Source organism: Bos indicus, chromosome 11 (assembly GCF_029378745.1).
Source record: "Bos indicus isolate NIAB-ARS_2022 breed Sahiwal x Tharparkar chromosome 11, NIAB-ARS_B.indTharparkar_mat_pri_1.0, whole genome shotgun sequence".
NCBI classification, from domain to species: Eukaryota; Metazoa; Chordata; class Mammalia; order Artiodactyla; family Bovidae; genus Bos; species Bos indicus.
The window spans coordinates 28,499,955-28,523,650 of NC_091770.1; the positions used below are offsets into that span (position 1 = coordinate 28,499,955).

Here is a 23,696-nt window from a genome sequence, read left to right on the forward strand (position 1 = left end):
AGAGTTCATCTTCTTCAGAATACCATTTCCTGTTAGTCCAGACCAGGAGGAGGAGGCCTGGGGCTTCTGCCAATATCAGATCTGACAGACAGATAGTCAGTCAGTCCTTTCTAGTCTGCCAGTTTTGTAAGGGAACTGGGCACGGGGCTGCGCCCCTCTGTGCCCACCGCCCCCACCCAGCCGTGGCACCGTCAGTAGCCTCGTCTGAGGTGGTGAGCAGAGCGGGGCGGCAGGGGGAGTTCTCTCGTGCTTGGTTTTCAGTTTTCCCGAGTGAGCCATGTACCTTGGAGCAGGGTGGACTCTGCCATCCTGTTATGCAGTGGCTATTCTGGGAAGGAAACCCAGAACAGAGGGAATCCAGTGTGAGGCGGGGAGGCCGGAGCGCCATGTGCTATTCTGGGCCCAGGAGCACAGGAAGGATATGGGGGGAAGACTCGGAAAATAGGATGACAGCGCAGTGGGTAAATCTAAAGCATCTCAGAAAAGAGCAGACAGGAGGGAGAGAACCCAGGGTGAAATCTTGCTCTCAAAATACTTTGAAAGAAACAGTGCAAGGCACTGGCAGGCGTGGTGTCATAGATGCTGCAGAGAAAGGGAACCATGGACTGACGTCCAAGAAAGGCCTGGAGATGCCATCGCAGGGCGTGGGTGTACCTGTTTCCTTTAAAGAAGCATGTCCTCTAGGACAGGTGAGGGCCGTGTCTGGCCATGTTGGAGTCATCTTTCCATTTGCACAGAACAGGGGGTGGAGGACTTAAGGACTAGACAGAGACCCCTTCCCCACACCCAGAAGCATCTCGTCTTTCCTGTTCCAGTACTTGAAATTCCACACTGAGACACAAAATGAAATTCCACTTTTAGACGCTGATTTCTTGGGGTTCATCACTACTTTCACCACCATCACCCCTGTTCCTCCACCAACAGGGGTCCCCAAAAGGAGTAATACATTAATCCTGAGACAGCTTTCTGACTAAATTTGGGCTTGGAGGATGTTTCTGCTCATTTCACAGATGATTAGAAGTGAGGCACAGAAAAGTTAACTTTGCTGCAAAGGCACACATTTAGCACCTGGAGTTCAAGTCCTTTTGAATCCAGTGGAACAGAGACACGGAGGGCAGGAGCATTCTGCAGACTTGGTCGTCATCACCTGAAGATGTGGATGGGGCCTGGTGATTGAGGAGAAAGGGGGTCTTCCTTGGTGGGGAACCAAAGTTAAACGGAGGCATCGGGGGCTGGCCCTGAGCAGTGGGGTCTGTAGGGGAGGTCCTTACACACTCAGTGGCTGTTTTTACCCTGCTCTTGGTGCACGGCCTTGGGTTTCCAAGCTCTCCCGTGCATAGCCACCCCACCCCATCAGTGGTTCAGGGTTGGCTTGGACAGGACATGTATCAGAGGCTCTGAGCATGTCTGCCTGCAAATGTGCTGGCGAGAGCCCCCTGTGGGCCAGACACACCTGGGGAGATGGGACCAGAGTGGCCACAGCAAGACCTCACATATCCCTGCCCAGGGCCTGTTGCAAGTTGTGGACACAAAGTGCCTGCCCTCTGGCTGGGCTTTGCCCCGGGCCCACTGGAGCACTCAGCGTGCTGGCTCTGGTCCTCTCGGTCCGGAGGAAAGAAATGACAGAAAAGGATAAAAAGTGTCCACATTTGGTCATCTGATCTGGGTGTCCTTGAAGGAGCAGTTCTCATGAAACATGCATCACCTGAGGGAGGAGGTGATGGATGGCTCTCTCTGCCCCTCTTCCACGTTGCTGCCACACACTCTTTAGACCAGTTATTGACGTTGTTTTTAGAAATTGTATGCGAGACAATCTTAATCATATTTTGCTTGTTTAAAACATGCAGCGCAACAAAAAGATGTACAGGATTTGTGGGCAGTTAGACCTGCCCTAGAACCTCAGTCAGGCTGCCTTCCTTCTCTGCAGCCTTGTGAAAACCTCCTTACCACCCTCCAGCTCACTTTCTCCGCTGCACAAAGTGGCTGCCAGTACTCACTTTGCAGTGCCGTCCAAGGATGTTGGTTGTTAAAATCCTTATCCTCTTGCTGCCATGTATTAGGCTCTCGATAAGTTACAGCCTAGCGATAAAACCAACTATGATCAAGTAAATAGATTTATAAGTATAGGTTTTTTGGGGGAAATGATGTAAATGAAAACCCAGTGTAAACCCTTACTGTCCTTTTACTACCTTCTAGCAATTTCTAGCAAAATGCAGAGTTGCCAAGCCTTCCTAAGTCAAAATAAACCACAGATCCATGATGGAAGCATTTCTAACAAAGGTGAGCGTCGATGTTGGCTCCCTTTATGATAGGAAATAGCTGGTTGCATACCTCAGAGTTCAAAAGGCTAAAAAAGACCAGGTTTTGCTTTAGAGAAGTTTCTTCTTTACTTAGTAACACGTTTCCCTTTGATTTTCACAGTAGGCTGTTCTGTGTGGGAATGTTGGAGAGGAAACCTCAGCGCTGAGAAATTCAGGCTGGGAGTCTCGGCGGCCGATTGAGATTTGTATCACAGGAAGCAAACTGAAACAATAGCTTTATGATATTAGCTTCCACGCTGGGCTGAGAACAGAACACATTCTGACGGGAACATCAGTGGAAATACCACTTGATTGTCTTAAATCCTCTTTCAAGAGGAGCCCCACAAACTGTACCCAAATGAGGGTCACTCCTGCATTTGAAGGGCCTTCAACAGCAGTAAATATGCAAAACTGGCTTTTCACTATGAAATTGATTTTTGACTCCCCCCACACACACTCGTGAGGAAAAAATCAAATTCATTTAACACAAGAGCTAGAGATCAATGTGAAGTAAGATTTCTAAGACAAATGTCAGGTTTATGATTAATTCATTGACAGTTGCTTAGTGAAGACATCACTCTTAATAAGAGATGATGATTTCCTCCTCTCTAGACTACCAAGGGAAAGGCATTAAAATGTGGGACAAGTGATTTTAGCTTTTTACCATGACCTTCTCGTGCAGGAAAAAGTGAGAGCAGAGGTAAAATTGGGGAGGCAGCTACGGTTTCTGGTGCCTTCTTTTGCCCCTCTTTCAGACTTCTTTTCCCAGGCTTTCATCCCTACTTTCTTTCTGTCTCACCCCCTATCCCACCCACCCTCCAAACCAAGGCCTCTTTCTGTCCTGTTGAAGAAGAGCTGAATGGTTGATTCATGCCAGGATCTTGATCGCTGAGAGCCCCTAGTGTACAGTCTCTTCTAGAGATACTTTGTTCAGATCATTCCCTTAGCTTAAAGTTGATAAGTCTGGTCCGTCAGCAGGTCTTTGCTGCCCAGCCCTGTGCCGTATGTTATGAGGGGTCATATAGAGAGGTAAGACAGGACAGTAAGTCATGTACGGGACAGAGAAATGTATTTCTAATGGTGGACTTTCAAGGCCCTTTGGGAGGCCCACAGGTCAGATAAAACACAGTGCCCTCTACCAAAGATGCGAGGGTAACCCCAGCCTACTACCTGGTGATGGTAGCGTTTACAGGTAGGGCTGATGGCCAGGTAAGCCATTCAAAAATAGTTTCCTCATGGCTTGACTGGGCTGCTTTTGCAGTCAGCACATCCAGGGCCCAGTGGTGTCATGGGTCTCTGGGCCCAGGAGAGCCCGAGGAGAAGAATCAGTGTAAAAGGGAAGCCCCTTCGATAATAACTAAGGAGTGACTGCCCGCCAAGCACATATGCCCCAGGAGGATCACATCAGAGTGGTTTGGGGACCAGTCAGAACACTTGGAACTTCTCAGAGTAGGAACAAAGGGAAAATAACCTTGGCAACCTTCGCAGCAGCACCTGTAATGGCCTGTCTGGCCCCAGGGGCCCGGTCAGGAGCGTCTGCCCCACCACTGCCTGCTCACCCCAGATGCCCAGCTCCTGCTGCCCCCCAACCCCCCGCCCCAGGTCCAACCCCACCCAGGCCGTGCTGCCTGAAGGAAATGCGCGGTGCTCCGGAAAAAGTGCTCCGAAACCTCAGCCCGCGCATATCCTGGCTGTGGGGAGTCATCAAAGCCTGTTTACCGGGGCTATTTTTAGCTTGAAAGAATCTTGTTGTGCTCTCGGGTGCAGCGTACTGAGTCTCTGCAGAGTGCCTCTGATCTGCATGACCCGCTCCTCTTCTTGGGGGTCAGACCCTGAAGGGTCCTGGGAAGCAAGTAACTGAGACCCGGAGCCCAGGGCTATTTAAAGAGTCCACTGAGGGTTTATCAAGCACCTACTGTGTGCTCGTCTTCATTGGGCACCCAGGGTTTCTTCCGGATTGTTGTGCAACTTTACGGCGGCTTATCTGTCTCTTCCCCACTGGTCTGTAGATTCCTCTGGGGAAAGGATGCTCTTACACCTGACTTTCCCGAGGACAGGGCTGAGCACCCAGTAAGTGACACTTGCTGACAGATGGCCTGACTTCGTGCCCAGCATAGGGCAGACATGTGGCAGGAGTGTGATAGCTGCATTGTGGGCGAGTGAATTGTCTGTGTGCCCAGCACTGAGTCAGAGATTAGTGATCCCCTCAGGAGGCCTGATGCTCCCACGAGAGAGGAAAAGGGGAAAGGCAGGGTCATCTTCAGCCAGGTGATGTGCCTGGGGCCCCAGCCCCTCGGGTAAAGTGCTCCCTCCGGCCCCACAGCTTCAACCCTCAGCTCCAAGCTGACAGCAAGCTGGCCAGGTTCCGTCCGAAGTCCCCAGGAGGATAGGCAGGTGCTGCGGGAGCAAATGGTTCCACAGAGGAAAGAGGCCCCGTTGTTTCCAGGTCCCCTCGGGGCTGGCCTGCTGGCTTCCTGGTCCCCCAGCCATTGTGACTTTAGTCCCAAGATGCTCTGTTTCCATTCGTGGGCTCTGTGTGCCCCTCTCCCTCCCTCCTGGAGTCCAGCTGGCCAGCTGTTGCAGCCAATTTCACCACCTCCTGGAAGCAAGTGTACTGGGCACGGATGGAAACCAGTTTGGCTGTGCTGGAACTGTTAAAAACAGGAAACTTTAAGCAGAACAATTTCCTCTGGGCCTAGCTAACCCAAATCAGGTTGTCTTGGGATGACTCCAGATTTTGAAGTCAGTGTTGCCACTGAGATCAAAGAAATTGAAGAGAAGAAAAATCTTCTCACTAGGCCAGGAATCACAGGACTGGCCTCTGCTGTCTGGAGAAGGCACTCACCTGTCTGGTGTGATTTTTAACAGTGCTGAAAATCTCTCCTTATGTCCCCCAAATAGGTCACCACTTGCCAAAACATGTTGATTTTCCCAGCATTGCTAAGCCACTTCAGTCGTGTCCGACTCTCTGCGATCCCATAGATGGCAGCCCACCAGGCTCCCCCATCCCTGGGTTTCTCCAGGCAAGAACACTGGAGTGGGTTGCCATTTACTTCTCCAATGCCATTTACTTCTCCAAAGTGAAAAGTGAAAGTGAAGTCGGTCAGTCGTGTCTGACTCTTAGCGACCCCATGGACCAGGCTTCTCCATCCATGAGATTTTCCAGGCAAGAGTACTAGAGTGGGGTGCCATTGCCTTCTCTGTTTCCCAGCATTAGGGTGTCTTATAGGACTTTAAGTTAAGGCAGTGATGGTCTCCACCTGTGGTCACCAGCATTCACATCATATGAGAATTTGTTAGAAAAGCAGATTCTCAGCCCCCAACCTGCATGCGTGCATGCTCGCTCAGTCGTGTCTGACTCTGTGACCCCATTGACTGTAGCCCACAGGACTCCTCTGTCCATGGGATATCCCAGGCAAGAATACTAAAATGGGTTGCCATTTCCTCCTTCAGGGGATCTTCCCAACTCAAGGACTGAACCTGTGTCTCCTGCATTGGCAGGGGGATTCTTTACCACTGAGCCACCTGGGAAGCCCTGCCCCCAACCTGAGACCTACTGGATCAGGAACGCTGGGCACAGGGTCCATCCAGGGCTGGCTCTATGACTCTGTGACTCTGCGGTCCCATGGGGACTTCCACCATTAGAAGGGCCCTGGGCATGGTTTGATGTTTCAGTGTGAGATCCCACATTTTCACTTTGCTCTGGTCTCAGAAATCCTTGTTTTAGCAAGTCCTGCAGTGGTCCTGGTGCTTGCTCCATTTTGACAGCACTAGGTAAAGTCGTGGTCTCTTCTGAAGCCCCTGTTTAAATTTAAGTGTTAACCAGGAGTGTGAACATTGGCCACGGCACCACCCACACCTAGAACTTTGCTTCATTATCATCAGTTCGGCTAACCAGTTGGTTGGCAGGGACCCTAAGCAGGGATCAGGTATGGGCATGTGTATGGCAAAAAGGCCATTCCCAGTCTCCCATCCCATAGGCTAGCTGCCTGAATCAGGGTATGAAGAGGAAAGAATTTCCCTCATTTTGTTCTACCATTTTAGCAAAACAGAGGGAAGTCACTAGGATAACACTCTGTATGGCCCAGCTCTTGGCTCTGAAGGGTGGCCTGTCCCTGGACAGCATCAGTGACCCCGGCACATTCACTGATGCTGTGTCCTGAAGGTGGCTGGTCCCCAGGGATGCCACTGAAGCCCCTTGGTAGGAACATCTCCTAATTTGGATTTGTTCTTCTGGAGGAATAACAGTGTATGGCCCAGAGCTTAAATTTAGTGGCTGAAGGGAAAAGAGAACCAAATAAATCCAGTGCCTTTGCAGGAAGGCCCTTGAACTTGATTGCACAGCATCCACATGTCTCTTGCCAAGTGGCCCATAAATTCAGTTGCATTTTATATTCCCTCCAATAGTCTGTTTGAATGACTTCTTTTTTAGTTAAGTGAATATTAACTTTCGTGACAAATTATTCTATGATCCTCTTGTTCTGTAAATTAAGGTAAGCATACTTGGCTTGATGTTTGTAGTTTTTATAAGTAAATGTATGTTTGGAGTTAAATAATGAGCTAGGAGAACCAGGGCTGAACTAAAGTCTGTGGTCTGAGCAATAACAACCAAGGGTCTGGGGCCTGAGAGCTTTATTCGCTGGGGCCAGAGTTGAGGCTATATTTTGCAGACAGCAGAGGTCTACTTGATAGGCCAGGGCCCCCCAGAGTGGTTGGGGAGTGGATGCCTTCCTCGGTTGCCCCTAGCAACCACCTCCACAGCCTGCCACTAACACAGCAGCCTCCTCCTGTGGCTTCACACCTCTGATCCTCACTGTCTCCAAATCACCTTGCGTGCCATTGCCGGACAAATCTCCCCAAAGCAATGGTCTGAGATGCCGCTCCTCCAGGCCACTGGACTCATGAACCCAGTCGATGAGCCTGGGGCACAGACCCTCCTTCTTCTGCCGGGTGGACCTGTTCTCATCCCCAGAGAGTTCCTTCCAGGCTCTGCCTCCTCCGTGCTTTCCAGTGTCTGCCCAAGCCAGTAGGCCCAGAAAGCCCTACTTTCATTTAACAGAGTGAGATACTTGATCTTCATGAGTCTCTTCAAATGCCTTTCTTTCAACAGTTGTCTCTGACCACTTCAAAGTGACCCCCTCTTCCTGTGAACCCTTCAGCACTGACTGTCTATATTCCTCTTAGGCACCCACCTCTGTCACCCTGAATTTTTTACTTAGATTTGTGGCTTAGTGTACCACCCAGCCCCCATTCAGGTTCTGAGCAATTTGAAGACACTGACAGTGTTGTAGAAGGAGCCAGAGAGGGAGAGAATTCATGCTAGTTGGCATGTTTTAGGCATTCTCCATACTTACCTAACCCTTACAAGAGGTGGGCATTATAATCTCCGTTTAGCTGACGAGGAAACTGATATTCAACGAGGTTTTCACTTACTCTTTGTTATGTCAGTTAGAGCCATAACCTAATAGGAGGAATAGAGTCAGTGGTTATTTGAATCCAAAACCGATGAATGGTTAGGAGTGTGCCTTCTGGATTCATCTGCCTGAGTCCACAACCTTTATAACCTTGGGCAAATGACTTAATCTCTCTGGGCCTCATCTGTAAGATAAGACAAAAAACAGTAGGACCTACCCCACAGGTGTTTTGAAGATTACATAGCATTCTCAGTGATAGGCTGATATGCTGTCATTGCTCAACATCCATTAGGGAAAATGACTGTCCCGACGACTCCTGTAACTGCCTTGACATCGGTGACCCACAAGTACAGTGCCGCAACTGTACTGCCTGTGAAGCCCCCAGCAGGGTGTCCTCCGTGCAGTGGTGCTCATCAGATGCCTGCTCCTTGGGCATGTGACAGACACTTAGGTGGTTGGCAGTATGTGTTTCCAGAAAAATCCATCTGATGTCTTTGAGCTATCCCTGGAAGACACCCATGCACACCAGTCACATCTGCTTTAACCCCACATTGATGCAAACTGTTCAACCCCATCCCCTGTCTTTCCAGTTTGCTCTGAAAATGAATCTGAAGCCGACGCTGACCAGCAGATGGACAACTTGTATCTGAAAGCCTTGGAGGGTTTCATTGCCGTGGTGACCCAAGATGGTGACATGATCTTTCTGTCGGAGAACATCAGCAAGTTCATGGGACTCACACAGGTGACACCCTCCTCGGGCTCCTTCAGAAAGGGAAAATGTTTCCATTTGGGGGTAGAAATTAGTGGAAGATTCTGATCACCTCCCTCCTGACCTTTCCCTGTATGCACCCACCCTCCTCCTCTCTGATCTCAAGCCTCAAACCTTAGAAATAACGTAGAGCCCCTGGCACTGGGCTAGCATTGCCAGTGGCCATCCTGGCGGACAGCTCTGCCAGCTGGATTGCAGGCCCACCCTTGTCAGCCAAGTCTGTCATGACCTCTGTTACACCTGTGTGTCTATGGATCTGCCGAGTGGAATATGAGAAGGTCTGACTCAGCCTCCTCCCTCTCTCCAAACCTGAAAGGGGACTCAGCCTCCTCTTGGAGACTTCTTTAGTGTCAGGAATAATGATCCCAGCCTTGTTTTTTGAAACAGGTAGAGTTAACAGGACACAGTATCTTTGACTTCACTCATCCCTGTGACCATGAGGAGATCCGTGAGAACTTGAGCCTCAAAAATGGTAAGGTGTTCTTCGGTGTGTTTTTTTTCTTCTTAACACCACGTGGGGAAGGGACCTGCCTCCCCTTTGTGTACTAATGTAGGATGGATAGATCATGGCCATCATGATCCAGAAAAAACAGACACCCATAGAAAATCCAGCAGGACTTTGGAGATGAGATCAAGGGCCCTGGAAGGACCTTGTACTCAGAATTATCTTTTGCTGGCTCTTGTGGTGCCTGAGATCACACTCCTAGGGCATTCCTGTGGGTTAGGACACCATCTCCAGGAGGTTTCATCACCTGAGTGTCCAGCATCTTTTCCGAATGACACCATCCTAACCAATAAGCTTGTCTGTGCCAAAATGTTCATGGGTACTGTTGCAGCTGTCCGTGTGGTGGTTGTGTAACAGACTGCCCAAGCATAGTGGGTTAAACAGTCCTTTTATTGTCTCTCATGATTCGGTGGGTTCTATGGGTGGTTCTTATGCTCCATGTGATGTCGGGGGCTTACCCACACCTCTGGGACCTTGTGGCGTAGCTAGAGGCTGGAGCTCTCTCTCACTCCATAAGGTATCGGAGCCTCTTCCTCTCCACATGGTCTCTCCAGGGTAGCCAGACTTCTTATACTTATATTCTTAGCTCCCTTGTGGGGAGCTCAGGACTCCCCAAAAGTGCAAAAGTAGAAGCTGCCAGGCCCTCTGAAGGCTTAGTCCTGGAACTGGTACAGCGCCACTCTTGGGTTACAGTGAGTTACAGACCTGGCCCGTTCACTGTGGGAGGGGCTGTACCAGGCCCTGAATGCTGTGAGACGTGGCTCACTGGGGCCACCTTTAGAGACTAGCTACCACCGGAGCCAAGGAAGGAGTCTGGTCCCCGGGTGATAAAAAATGGAACAGGCGGCTTTGATGGAGAAAGTCTGAAAGGTGGTGTGCACCGCACTCTACCTGCGGGGGCTCCAGCAGGTGCCAGTGGATGGAAGGGCCCATACAAGCAGAAAGCACTTTTCAGGGACAGTCGGAGCTGGCTGCTTCATCTCTTGTAACTGGGGACAGTCGCACAAAAGCTCTAATGAGCATATTGTCAAGTGGACTGAAGCTTTAAGAAAAAGGGAACTCAATGGCTTTCAAGGTCCCTTCTGAACCTGAGAGTCAGTCTCTGCCCTGCACAGATTGTACCGAGTCTAACATCCCTTTCTACAGCTCTCACCTGTCACTGACATGGAGCGTGTACTATCCAACCTGAATGACAGAGGCAAGGTGGCCGTATGAAGCCTACAAGGTTCTGCTCTTGTTGTCACACATGCTGAAAAAGCATACATTTCATTAGCCTACTTCTAGCCTTGTTACCACCTGAGCCTGCAGAATGCAGGATTCCCGCCTCCTCCCCCGAGCCCCACCGCCCCCTCCTCCTGCAGCCCCTCTGCTCTCCCTCCTGAAGGCCACCTGGCTCTGGTCAGGCGCAGGCTGGGGAGCTCTCAGGGCTGCTCACTGTCTTCTCTGTGTTGCTGAGAAAGTCTTGTTTAGTTCTGTGAGAAAAAGGCTGCCAGGCCTTCTGAATCCCTTCCTAAAACAGGCACTGGAAGCCTGAGAAAACCCCAAAGTCTCTTATTTCTTCTCTACCCTGGAAACCCTTGGGTTCTTGGTCTCAGTTCAACCTCTGACCTTGCCTCAGTCTGATCATACAACTTGAACCAAGTCCCTTCATCACTCTGTTCCTGGGAATCTTTCTCTTCAAAGTGACAGTGTTGGGCCAGGCAAAGTCCAGGACCTTTCGCTCTCCAGGGCTGTGACTCAGCATGACGCTACTCTGTTGATCTGCGTAGAATGTTGGGTCTCTCGGTCCCTGTGTTGAGGACTTGGGATCAAAATCAGTGAATCAGCAAAGGCTTTGAAGGTGCCGACCTGAGTGGACTCGTGATCTATAAGCAAAGGGTTAGTGTGAGCACCCAGAGGCAGATAAGGCTGTGAGGCTGCTTGTGGAAAGCTTTGAAGGCCGGCAATTGAGCCTTGAACTTCATCCTGTAGACAGAGGGGGCTGTTGGAAGTTTTTGAGCAGAGATGGGGTAATCTGATTGGAGCTGTGTGGAGAGAGATTAACCAAATGACAGGATGGGGAAAATCCCGATGTTAACACGTTAGGAGGCCACAACCATAACCCATGCCACAGCCACAGATGGGTCCCTCCCGCCCACTGCTGCACAGCACCTGAGCTGGGCCTGGTGGTGCGTCTGGACCCCAAGAGACAAGAACGTCTCATGACGTGCAAACGCCACCTATGGAAGCTAGAATTGTGCAAGACATCATTGAGTATGGGAGAGATGATTCTGTGATTGTGATGGGGAGGAATACCCTCTCATAAGAAAAAGAAAAAAATTCACTATCTGGCCTGTTACTTAGTGGGCTCTCTTTTGATGTTTATGACAGATTAAAAAGTGCCACAATTCATTTGACACAGTGATTTGGGGCTGTGTCACTCAAGTCACTGACCCCTGGGGGTTTCAGTCCTGAGGCTATGCCCAGAGAGAGGGTGTGACTATTAGAAACAAGGCTCTGGGTTGTTCTGAGATGCTGGGTAGCAGGGCAGGAGTGTACCTTGGAAGGTCCCGAATGGCAGAATTTAGACATGGACAGGGGGACACCTCGGGGGTTTACTGCATTCATCACTTTTTTTTTTTTTTCCAGTGGGAGAAGTTCTGAGTGGGCAGGTTATTTGGAGACCATAAGGAAGGAAGCAATCTTGTTTGTCTTGGTGATTTATTTAATTCTGGCCGAGAAGGGATATGATCCATACTGAGTTAATCCTCAAGGTGAACTTGCTCACTACAGGAGACTTGGACCAGCAGTGTTCCATGAGCCTTGACCTGTGTCACTTTGGGAAGGGAGCGCATGGTGTGGGATCCTGAACACAGCCACTGTGGGTTAACAGTAGGGCACTGGAGGGACAGGAATGGGGGAAAGACAGGAGCATCTAAGGGAAATTTCCCACCTGAGAGGCTAATCCCCTTGGAGCGATTGTGATCTTGCTTGGATGGTCCTTTTGGAATTCCTTCTATGGGGCCCACCCAGGGGAGAGGTTTGCTGAGATCATGGCCGATGGTCACTCATCACCTGACCACTCTGCAGTGTGAGGTGCAGCGGGAAATAAAACAGTGGAATAGCCCCGACCCTTCAGGAGCTCACCCTGCAGGGGAGACAGGCTGGAGATGAGGGAGCCTTGATCCACAGCCAGACAGCACAGAGCACTCAGGGCAGTTCCTCAGATCACACACAGACACACACACAGACCACACACACGGACACACACACACACACAGCCCTGAAAAACTTCCCCGCTTCTGACTACAAACAGAACTAACTTCAGCTGGCTCCACTACCCTTCTCCATCCAGGCTCTGGTTTTGGGAAGAAAAGCAAAGACATGTCCACAGAGCGGGACTTCTTCATGAGGATGAAGTGCACGGTCACCAACAGAGGCCGCACGGTCAACCTCAAGTCAGCCACCTGGAAGGTAGGGCGTCAGGCCTGGGTCTGGAGTCCCGGGGTGCCCCCCCCGCCCCTCCCCCGGCCCCATGTCTGACCCTCCGCGGCTGGTCTCCAGGTCTTGCACTGCACGGGCCAGGTGAAGGTCTACAACAACTGCCCCCCTCACAGCAGTCTCTGCGGCTGCAAGGAGCCGCTGCTGTCCTGCCTCATCATCATGTGTGAGCCGATCCAGCACCCATCCCACATGGACATCCCACTGGACAGCAAGACCTTCCTGAGCCGCCACAGTATGGACATGAAGTTCACCTACTGCGACGACAGGTGGGGCCTGGCGGGGAGTGTGTGTGCGCATGCGCGTGTGGTTGTGCCTGTGGTCAGGGGCAGGTCTGCGGCAGACACGTTGTATTGTTGGGGGCAGGTCACAGTTTCATCCCACCAGTGCTGCCAAGGGTCATACTGGACCCCGTTGTCACCCCAGAGCTGTTCTAGATCTCCAAGCCTCTCTCCACTCCGCTTGCCAGGAAAAGAGGGTCTAGAGGTCTCCATCAGCACACCCAGGGCCGAGGCCCGCTGGGAGCCTGGAAGCTGCCCTGCAGGCACGTGACTCCTGTGTGTTCTCTTCCATTAGTGAGCTCTTTCCTCAGCCTCCTCTGCTCCTCCTATGCCACCTCCATTCCAGCCAATGTCCATCCCCGGTTGGAAGGCTTTTTGATGATGGGAACTAAGCCAGACTCCAATCCCTGAAGCCAGGCCCAGTTGGAAAATTGTCTTACCGGAGAGTGTAGTGGTTAAGAACCTTAATGCAGTGAGATGGCCTAAGTTCCAGTCCAATAGGAAGTGTTCAGTGTTAGCTGTGATCCCCACCCTAAATTATTTCTTTATTAAAGTAGTTGAAAGAGTACCCAAGGCCATATATATAATCCATGTCATTCTAGTTTTACCTCGAGGTGAGGATCGAAACAGGAAGGGAAAAGGTTTGAGTTGTCATGGGAGGGGCAGGAAGAACAGCTTTGACTCCTCCCCACTGCCTGGCCTCTGCCCTCCCCTCTGTGCCCAGACATTGGAAGCATGGGTGGATCAGGAGGTGGAAGAAGCAAGGATGCCATGGGCAATGGCTGCCATCAGGGAGGGAGGGACAGGCCAGGGGCTGGGCTGGGCCAGGCAGGCCCGGCTCAAGGAGATGCCACTGCTGCCTGACATCTAGTGCATGATGGGATGTGCCCTTGGGAATCTCCCCACCTGACTCCAGCTTTCAGCAGTATCCATAGTCACCACGTTTGTCCAGAGTCATAGTTCTTGGGGAAACTCTTTGCTGCTCCAGCCATTCCACTCTCACCTTCTAGCTTTCTCCAGAAACCCTGAGATCGCGGCTTCCCCTTCTCTAAAATCCACACTTACCCCACCTGTATCGCAGAATCACTGTAAGATGAGTGATGGCCATGGAAGTGCTTTGAAAAGCACAAACCCCCTAACTGATGAGAGGCTTTTTGTTCCTGCTGGCATCTTGCTCCCTGTCCTTGTCCTCCCCTGAAGCTTGTCTCCCTGTTAAACTCAAGGGGCCGAAACCACTTCTGGAGATATGTAGAGGCTGGGGGCCTGGAAGGAGATCCTACCAGCAGGAAGCCACAGAACCCAGGAGGGAGCTCCTGTTCAGCAACCCCCAGGCCCACCCACCTTTCTCTCCTCTGCTGGGTGTCCCAGGGGTGCAGGTTTCTTCATGGATGGGGCTCTGCTTTCCAAGCTCTGCTGAGTCTGTCTCCCCTGATTCTGGACTCACCTGGTGTTTGCTGCTACCACTCCTTAGAACTGGACTCCAGGGCAGATTTAAGAACTCTGGTGAAAATGCCCTTGAGTCATTCCTGTCCCCTTCTGACCACCATAGTGCTGGATTCAAGGCTGTTGCATGTAATGGGTGGTTCGAGATGTAGAAAGAAGTGCTCTAACCTCATAGGGAGAAAATATCCCATATGAAGACTATGTCCTGGCACTTTGTCACAGCCAGCAGTTATTATGGTTATTCATGTTGTCATTATTGTGATATGAGGATAATTAGAGAGAAAGACTATTGCAAAGGCAGGCACCCAAGAAATCCATGCTGTGTGAGGTTATTTATCAGATGCAGTCTTTGTATTCAAAGGACCATTCTGGGCAGAAGATACAGTTTTGTAATGTGCACAGCCCTAATGTGACCCCAGAAGCACTGGGAAAACCCTACTGTCCTAGAAAATAACTTCTCATCCCTAGATAACAGGAAAGAAGAAATTTTTAAGTGTTAAGACTTTGCTCCTTGTTAAAGTGAAGGGAAAATTCCTCTGGAAAGAGTAATTTGAAGTTATTCCTCACTCTTTACCATGTTTTGAATGAATTTTCAGATCATTTCCTGAAAGCATCTAATCCTTTGGATGAAAGGAAGAAGGGGAAATAACATGAGGAATTGGGGGGCTAAGAGTGTGGAAGACCCTCCTCCCAGAAAGGAGAGGGACCCTGCACTGACTTCTTAGTTTGCTTCAGGTCTGGTAGACAGAGTTGATCCTGACTTGAAGGAACCTGTGATTTAGGGCTTTGTGACTCAGAGTGTGGAGGGGGATATTACTTGTAAGGTTTGCTGGATATAGTGCACTTTCAGCAAAATCTTGTCTTTCAAAAACCTAATTACATGGCCCAAACTCTGAATTCAATGGTGCTGGAGAGATGGATGCAGAGCCGTTTAAAGACACAGAAGGCTGTGCCACACAGAAGTTGTGTTTAACGGATTAGGAGATTAGTTCACAAGGGCACAGACATGGCTTAGACAGTTTATAAAGTGACTGTTTTAAGTCCTTAACACCTATGTGTTACTTCTCAATTGCTTTGATAAGGACTAGGATTTTTTCGTTTGGGTAGCTTATCTTGTTTTTACTTTTTGTATTGGGATGGGGAAAGGTATACACACATTCATGTTTGCTATCTCACAGGTATGCACACACGTGCGCGCGCACACACAGACACAGACAGACAGACACACACACACACACACACTACTCTTCCAAGATCAGTGCTTCAAAATCCAGCACATAACGTATCATAGTAGGGGGACCAATTCATTTTAATCAGGGAATTCACTAGGTTTAATGACATCTGGCACACATGAGGGGCTGTGATTTCCCACAAAGGGATTCTTTTTCCATTGGGAAAGTTAGAAAGAATCTGGTGAAAATGTAAGGCAATTAGAACCCACAGAATCACGTCTGAGGTTGTTTGGTACTTTTTCTTAGTTGTATTGAGACCACAGACATAATCAAACAAATGAAAAAAAGAGGATCATGGAGAAAAAGAGAAGGGAGAAGACAGGAAGCAGGGAGGTGAGAAGTAAAATAGAAGAAAGAGTAATCTTACTTAACTCTCAGGTTTCCAAAATCAGTTGAACCAGAAGCAACTTGTCCTGAAAGATCTAAAATTGAATAAAGGAATGCAGATGGTTCAAAATGCATTCATCCTGCTCCTCTTAATAGAGAGTCAAGACCATACTCAAGTCCTGTATTATCTGAAACAGCAAATATTGTTAGAAGAGAATTCTATAACAGTTTATGTCAGTCACATTTATTTGTATATACAATCAATTGCTCTCAATGGAAGCAGTAAAACTGAGCAGAAAGTTTAAAGAAGAATATCCTGATTATCAGTGTAATGAATTTGTCTCCATTCACAATTCATATAGTTTCCTAAAATGAGCAGCCAATTAATGAAGTGTTATTTATTGAACATCTACCATGTATCTAACTCAGTGCCATAGACTGATTCTATCAAAGAAGGAAAGAGATGATTCTTGATCTCCAAAGGTCTGGAGTTGGAGACATGAGCAACTTAATGAACCATTCACCCAAAAGGAAGACAAAAGTTGTTCCCAAGTAATTTAACTTCAAGATGGGGTCGTTCTTAAATTCACGTGGAGGCGCCATCTAGTGGAAAAAGAAAATAACAGAAAGAAGCCAAGTCATCAGGGAGAGCAGGGCAAATCTGTAATACACAAAATCCAGCTGTGACTTTGTGTGTTTTATGAGTCTTTTTGTATCTTAGAAATAAATTATAAAAGAAAATTATGTGCATAAGAGAAGTATGAGTGGGGGGAGTTATCATAACAGTAAAATTTTCAGATTAACAAAGAGGGTCATGTAATTTTTAAAAATAAAGAATCTGAAGGCAACCCCTTTTTGTCACTGAATCAGGGCAACATAGGATGTAATAATATCATAAGTTACAGTTTAGTGAATGCAGATGCCTACATTTCAAATTCTGTGGGTCAGATTTATGATTAACTCTTTTTCTACGATGAAGTTGGGAATGGTAATGATAAAAGTAAGGGATAGTTGAGAATCTTTAGGAGACTGTCAGTAAAATTATAGAGAACCATGAGATGCAATACACACATAAAAACACCTGAAAAGTGATAGTATTAATGCCCAAGAAGAAAATAGACTGACTTTGGGCAAATTAATAGTAAAAGATTATATACTTTAATTGCATACTGAAATACATTTAACAAATTATTTTACTTCTTTTTTTTTAGAGGATAGGTAGCATCTTTAAATGCAAAGTGATCTTTTAGCTTAATATGTTACATATTTTTAGTTTCATATTAGCCTTTCTCTACCGATCTTATGTAGCAGAGTATATATAATGTGTTTTTTAAGTCCCGGAGTTTAGAAGACACTTGAAATGTTCTTGTGCATCTGCGTCTCTTCCAAACAATGTTCTGAAATCAGTCCTAAGAAAGACTGAGCGTGTTTATGAGAAATGCTTGTATATCATCCTGTCTAATCTGTTCAAAATATTCCTTGGAAGAAGCAGTTCTTTGGAATTGATTTCAAGTGTGATAGACCTCACAATTCAAAAGTTATTCATCTGCATGATTTGCCTCTCTCTTGCTACAATCCAAGGCAACTTTCCCCTTCCTGCTTGTGGGTTTCAAGGTAATGTAAGGCGGTTTCGGCATTTGGTGGCACTTAGAGTCGGTCCAGGGTTGAACCAGGCTACCCCCCTATGCACACTATGTATATATTCACCCCACCAGTAACACATAACACTGACAGGATGCAAATTAATTATCTATTAACTGCAGAGCCAGCTGGATATTCACTTAACCATGTCCTATTGGAGGGAAGCACAAGGCAAAAGTGTTGTTTAAAGCAAAGAAGATCTGGATTGAAATACATTAAAACAAACGCCATTGAAATCTGTGGTGGTGAATAGTCTGGTTATTATTAAGGAAATGCAGTTTCAAAGCTAAAAAAAAAAAAAGCACATACAGAAACCAAAATGAGGTGAGCCCAGTGTTACTTTGGAGAGGCCATGGCCAGAGGAGGGAAGGAAAGAAAGCAGGCCTGAATAGAAGGATGGTTTTATTAGCAAAGGCATTCTTTCAAAAACAAATAGGTGGTTATGAAGTACTTAAAACTTTCATCCTCTCAAATAGTTTAAATACTCTTCTAACCATCTTGTTTACATGATTAATTTACTGAGCAAATTCTGTGCCCGTGTACGGAATGAGTAACAACTGCAGCCAGACCTTGTTTGACTCCAGGCGCAGCGTGTGAAGCAGGGAGCGAAGCAGGGAGCTCGCTGCCCCGTTCGTTACTCGTGGGCGGCCGAGCCGGCTCAGGCCCGCACTGACTCTCTTCTGCCTACAAGGCCACACGGCCCTGACCCTGCTGCCGCGGGAGAGTCCATGTCTTCCTAGCACTCAGCCGCGGCTGGTCCACGTGGAAAGGGCCTCGCAGCGTGAAGGGTAGAGAGCAATGAATGACCAGTAACTGTCATTTTATGCTGTGAGGCAAACCCGACTCTGAAATCCAGAGAGCCTAGCCTTCTGACCCACATATTAACTTGGGGCGACACTAACTTCAGGTTTTAACTGCCTTTCTTTCCCTCTCCATTTTCTAGTTTCTTTTTTTCTCTCTTCCTCCTGCCTCTCCTGTGGCTGCCTGTCAATGTCTGTGTCCCTCTCCTGGCCTCATCCTCAATCCGGTTCTATTCCTACTTTATTATTAAAAAGGAACCTCTGTGCTTTTTTACTTCTGAAGTCTGGTGAATTAAGCCCCTTTACATGTCCCTCTTCTCTGCAAACAGAACAGCCATACTGAATTGACTTTTGAAATTTATGGGGTGACCCCAAAATGACTTTCTCCCCCCCTCCAGAGAGTCAGGGACCTTTAATTAGAGAGAAAAAAAAAAATAGTTCCCCTGCCTCTGGTGAAGAGAGCAGATGAAATGTTATCACAGCCCAGCTCTGGAGACTTCCCTGGGACAGAGGGAAATGAGCAGGGAGGGCCCTTGTGTGCCGCGGAGGCCGACCCTATAAACAAACCGGGTTCGTTAGCCTCCCCGCTGGCGTCGGTGTGCCTGCCGAAGGAGGGCAACGACCATTAGCTTTGAGTTGGGGTTTCCTGGTTTTGTGAAGTTCAACCACTCGAATGTTCTTCAATTGTGTTTGGGGTATGTGTATTTCCCAGTTTTTATAGTCGTCTGTTTAAAGGCATGAAGAAGGAGACGTTAAATATTTATTTTAGTTGACAAGATAAATGAAGGCTGCTACTGGGAAGAGAGCTGGCAATCCTGAAGCTAAGCCCTTGTTTGTCCACTTCCAAAACATGCCATTGTGTCCTCTGAATGGATAGTATACTAATTAGATCAGAAAATATTTTATTTGGGGTTGATTATAATAAACATTTACTTTGAGAGTTTTAAAGATTCTAATCTTGAAAGAAAGTGTAGTCTCTTTATGGAGGAGAATCAGACTTTCCCAGAACAGCCTCATTTTTGAGGGTCTCTAGGAAATCTACAACTAGTGCACGCACGGAAGTAGTTTCTGTGGCAAACTGGTGAGCCTGTAAACAGCCAACCCACTGTCAGCACAGCCTACTGGTGCGATTCTGACTCCCAGGCTACGCCTAAAAGACATGGAACCCATCAGAAAAGCTACTTGGGTGGAAGAAAGGAAGCACCAGCTCTGTTCAACCATCTCCTCGTTCTCCCTGAATCTCCACTCCGGCTAACGTGCCATTGGCAGTCCCAGGGTTGAGCCACTGAGGAACATGTCTGTTGGTGATGAAATCAAAGATCTCTCTGCTCAGGGCCAAGTGAGGGGACAGGTCCTCCCCATCTGAAACCAGTTGGCTGGTGCAAGTGAACTGCTGAAATCTCACCAGAGAAATCTCTGCTGGCCTAAATCAGCTGAGACCTAAGCATCTCAGCTCTGGTCTGTTGCCCATTGTTTGACAAAGCCTTTCACCCCCAGGTCTCACTTAGGCAGAGAATTTGCCTCTTCTCTGCCCAGTTCAACACCAGACACACCTTAGGGAATGGAGGAAGGATGGACTGAATACCATGAGGGCTGCGCTGAAGGCTGTGTGTGTGCACCGTCGTGCACTAAGATAGGTGATTGTGTTCTAGGAAGAAAAATGGATTGTTAGTGCTTGGGATCCTTAATAGTGCTGAGTTAGACAGGGCTCTGACTGTACCTTAGGCCCCCAAAGAAAATCAGTCCGTTGGTCAGCTACTCTGGCATTTACTGAGCACTCGTCGCGGAGGCCAAAGGAGAATGTGGTTCCTGAATTCAGGGTTGGCAGCCTAGGATGTGGAAAGAAGAATACATAATTCCTTGTGACACTGTGTTCGCTGATTAGGCTTAAGACGGGGGACTTGGAGACAGCTCGGTGAACAAGATGCAGTCTTGAACTGGCCCTGTCATCATCAGGGCTCAGAGAAAGAAGGCCCTGAGGCTCTGCAGCAAGCCTAGCTTTGCCAGCAATGGAAACTGGGAGGAAAGGGATATACCAGGGCAGGAGATATGGCATGCTGCCGATCAGCTGCAAATTAAACTGCTTGGAAGGTGGAGATAAGACTCTGGGGGAACTTAGAAGTTAGGCAGAGTTTATTTCCTCTGGATGTGGCTGGTGATAGGTAAGCTGGAGATGCTTATTATAGAGAGGAGTGACAGAACAGAAATAATATTCTAGGATGATTTAGTCTGACCTATACAAAACCCACATGGAGAGGGGGAGAGGAGTAGAGACAGGAGACCAAGGAGTTACAGCTTCTGCTTTCATCTCCAGCGTGGACAGGTGACCGGGCCAGGCCCCAGAAGCCATGTGTTCCAAAACAGAGCTTGTAATGATGAGGAGATAGCATCGCTTCTAGCTCGTGATAGGCTAAGTAAACAAGACAGCAAGCCCATTAGAAAAAACGTAAGAGAACAAAGATTATGAGAAATATGTTTAGGTATGACGTGGGGAAGCAGCTTATCTGGTGGTTCTTGGGTAGGGCTTTGTTTATTTTAATGATTCCTGTGCGGAGCAGAGGGTTCTTAGAAGGGTACCTGATTCTTCATGATTCTCCACGTCTGCCTTTTCTCTGCCCTCTTCCCATCAAAAGCAGACACTGTACAGCGCCCAGCCAAGCCCTGTCATTTCAGAGCTGCCTATTTATCAGAGTGTTAATGAAGGGGCACGTTTCTAGAGCTATGATTTCGTATTTGTTCCTCTCGGCACCTTATGCCCTCCCCCCTTTCCTTGAGGTGGGGAGGGACAAATTGGAGAACCCATAATGGCACACCTGATGTCTAAGAGGTATCAGGTCACCAGGCAGGACCTGAGGGGTGAAGACTTGAGCACAGACCAGCCTCTGCTGCCCGGGTTCCTCTTGCCCTGTGGTTAACACACATGGAAAGGCCACCTCTGGGCTTTTCTAACTCAGGATCACGTAATTTTCACTTTTCATTTATAATGACTTCTACTAGAATAAGCTTGAATAATCAGGAGGTTCCCATTTTTATTCTTGCTCTGTGCCCAGACACTTGTGTAGACATCAAGTAAATTGTCTGCTGTCTCTGCATCTCTGCTTACTTGTCTACAAAAACTAGGAGTTAGGGGGCTGATGAGAGCCCCTTCCAGTGGTCACTGGAGAATATGCATGTGTGCTTGTCTGGGGGTGAGAGTTAGGGAACCCTTAGATAGGTGTTTTTCCTTCCTCTCCAAACACAATTCAGGAAAGGCAGGAAGAGTGAGCTTCAGTAGACCCATAGTTGCAAGTTGATCACCATACTTTTGTTTGTTTGGATGAATGGTATGACCAGGAAGTTTGGAATGTGTTTCCTTGAATGTGTGCATTTGACTTACATTCTGGATATAGGTCCTTGCACCCCGTTCATATTCATATGATCTCCCCACCTTGCTTTTTTTTTTTTTCAATTTAGAATCACAGAACTGGTTGGTTACCACCCTGAAGAGCTGCTTGGCCGCTCAGCCTATGAGTTCTACCATGCACTGGACTCAGAGAACATGACCAAAAGCCACCAGAACTGTAAGTTCCAGGAGTACCCCCATACATCTGTGGAATCTGGCCTTGAGTGAAATGTGACTGGTGAGAAGGAAGAAAATCCAATCACTTTCGTCACAGGGCCCACCGTCTTGTGCGGCATACAAGACTCATGTCCTCAGGAAAGTTAGAAAACCAGAATTGCCACCAGCCTATATGGCATGTTGATGCAAATAGGATAAGGGGACACACCAACACCCCAAGGCATATAGCCTAGAGAATGGAGGGTGGGCTGAATCTCATTCCCCCCTTACCACCTCCACTGGGCACATTTCTGCAGTTAACAGATTGCAAAAACGTATGGAACAGCCCCATAGAGCGTGGTCAACTTGGGTAATATGCTTTAGATGCAAGTACACCATTCAGAGAAGAAGAGGGCTGGGACAGTTCGGGAAAAGAGAGGACCGGGCACTTGAGTTGAGCCTTGAAGGATGGGGACATTGGGCTAAGCAGAGGTGGAGCTTGTACAGTGCCAGCTTACTGGATTAGTCGAGATGGGCCATGGTTTTAAGAGCGTGCTTGCTGAATCAAGAGAACTCAGTTGGATGAGAATGTCCAGGCAACCCAATAATGGCATGTGGAAATTGTGCCTTGTAGCTTACAAAAAAAAACCTGAATTATGAAAGGATTCTAGAGCAGGGTTGTCCAGAAGAACTTTTTGGAGTGGAAATGTTCTTCCTCTGCAGAGTCATGGGTGACCTTTGCTGTATTTGAAATATGTGTAATGCAACTGAAGAACTGAATTTTTAAATTATAGTTTTAATCAACTTTAAGTAGCCACACTTGGCTTATGGATACCATATTAGACAGAGCCGTTCTACTGCATTTCAGTTGACTTTAATCCCAATGAAGTCTTCTCATTTGCAAATGATCCAAGACAATTTTCTTGAATCCATACAGCCCATCAACATGCAAGACTATGGGTTTATAACCCTGTACTTGGCCTGTGCTGTGCTGTGCTTAGTCGCTCAGTCATGTCAACTCTTTGTGACGCTATGGACTGTAGCCTGCCAGGCTCCTCTGTCCATGGGGATTCTCCAAGAAAGAATACTGGAGTGGGTTGCCATACCCTCCTCACTTGGCCTACTAGGGGAAATAGAAATTTATAGGATTGATCCCTACCCTAAAGGATCTCATATCTGAGGGAGAAGGAGGGCTATGTGTTCTCTGGGAGCCAGCTGGCCGGTACCTTCAGCCTCAGTATCTAGCGTAGTGTTTGGTACTGTATAGGCACTAAGTGAATGATAAACTCAAGGGCAAAAACTATATTCTGGAAAGAATGCTTCAAAAAAGTGCCCCCAGTGCAGATGGAGGTGCTGAGAGGATTACAGAAGGACTTAAAATGGGTTAGTCTGAGAAGATTCCCAATGGTCCTGCTGGTCTTGGACTCCAGGGATTAGAGTGGCTTGAAGCAGCAATGAAGAAAATGGAAATACAGCTATTTCCCCATTGTTCCTAAATCCATCCATCTATCCCAAGGTTAGGACAGCTGAGGTTCAGAGCAGCTAACAGATCAGCAGCCCATAAACTGTACAGAAGCACAGTTACTCTTCTCTCAAGCAGTAAGATCTTCTCTAATTGGTTTCTGTGCTTCATCCTCATGGCTTTAGGGTTCAATCTGACAGTGCAGCAGGGCCCCTAATGATATCTCAAAGATGTTTCTCACTGTGGTCTCTGGCAAAAAAAAAAAAAAAAGTCCAAAATCCAGATTCCACATTCAGGGACACAGGGATGGGGGTGGGAGGTGGATGTGTCATGGACGTGACCCAGCCCTAACCTGCCCCAGCTTTGAAACTGTGGGATGTGGCACCAGCCTCCTCTCTGGGATTCCCCATGCTTTTCTGATCCATAGCAGTTCCAGCTCCCTAAGTCGTCCTGATACTGGGACTGGGATTCCCACTGATTCCCCAGTGCCTGGCTTTCTGGTTC

At 48.0% G+C, this 23,696-nt stretch overlaps 1 protein-coding gene across 2 annotated transcripts in view; it reads left to right on the forward strand.

Annotated features, from left to right (window-relative positions):
• EPAS1 (endothelial PAS domain protein 1) overlaps nucleotides 1–23,696 on the forward strand; it is a 92,600-nt gene that overhangs the window by 53,023 nt on the left and 15,881 nt on the right. For both annotated transcript variants that reach the window (XM_019970094.2, XM_019970095.2), the window contains exons 3-7: nucleotides 8,305–8,456; nucleotides 8,871–8,955; nucleotides 12,323–12,441; nucleotides 12,532–12,737; nucleotides 21,646–21,752. In XM_019970094.2, coding sequence (XP_019825653.1) covers nucleotides 8,305–8,456; nucleotides 8,871–8,955; nucleotides 12,323–12,441; nucleotides 12,532–12,737; nucleotides 21,646–21,752 — 669 coding nt within the window. The remainder of the gene's footprint in view (nucleotides 1–8,304; nucleotides 8,457–8,870; nucleotides 8,956–12,322; nucleotides 12,442–12,531; nucleotides 12,738–21,645; nucleotides 21,753–23,696) is intronic.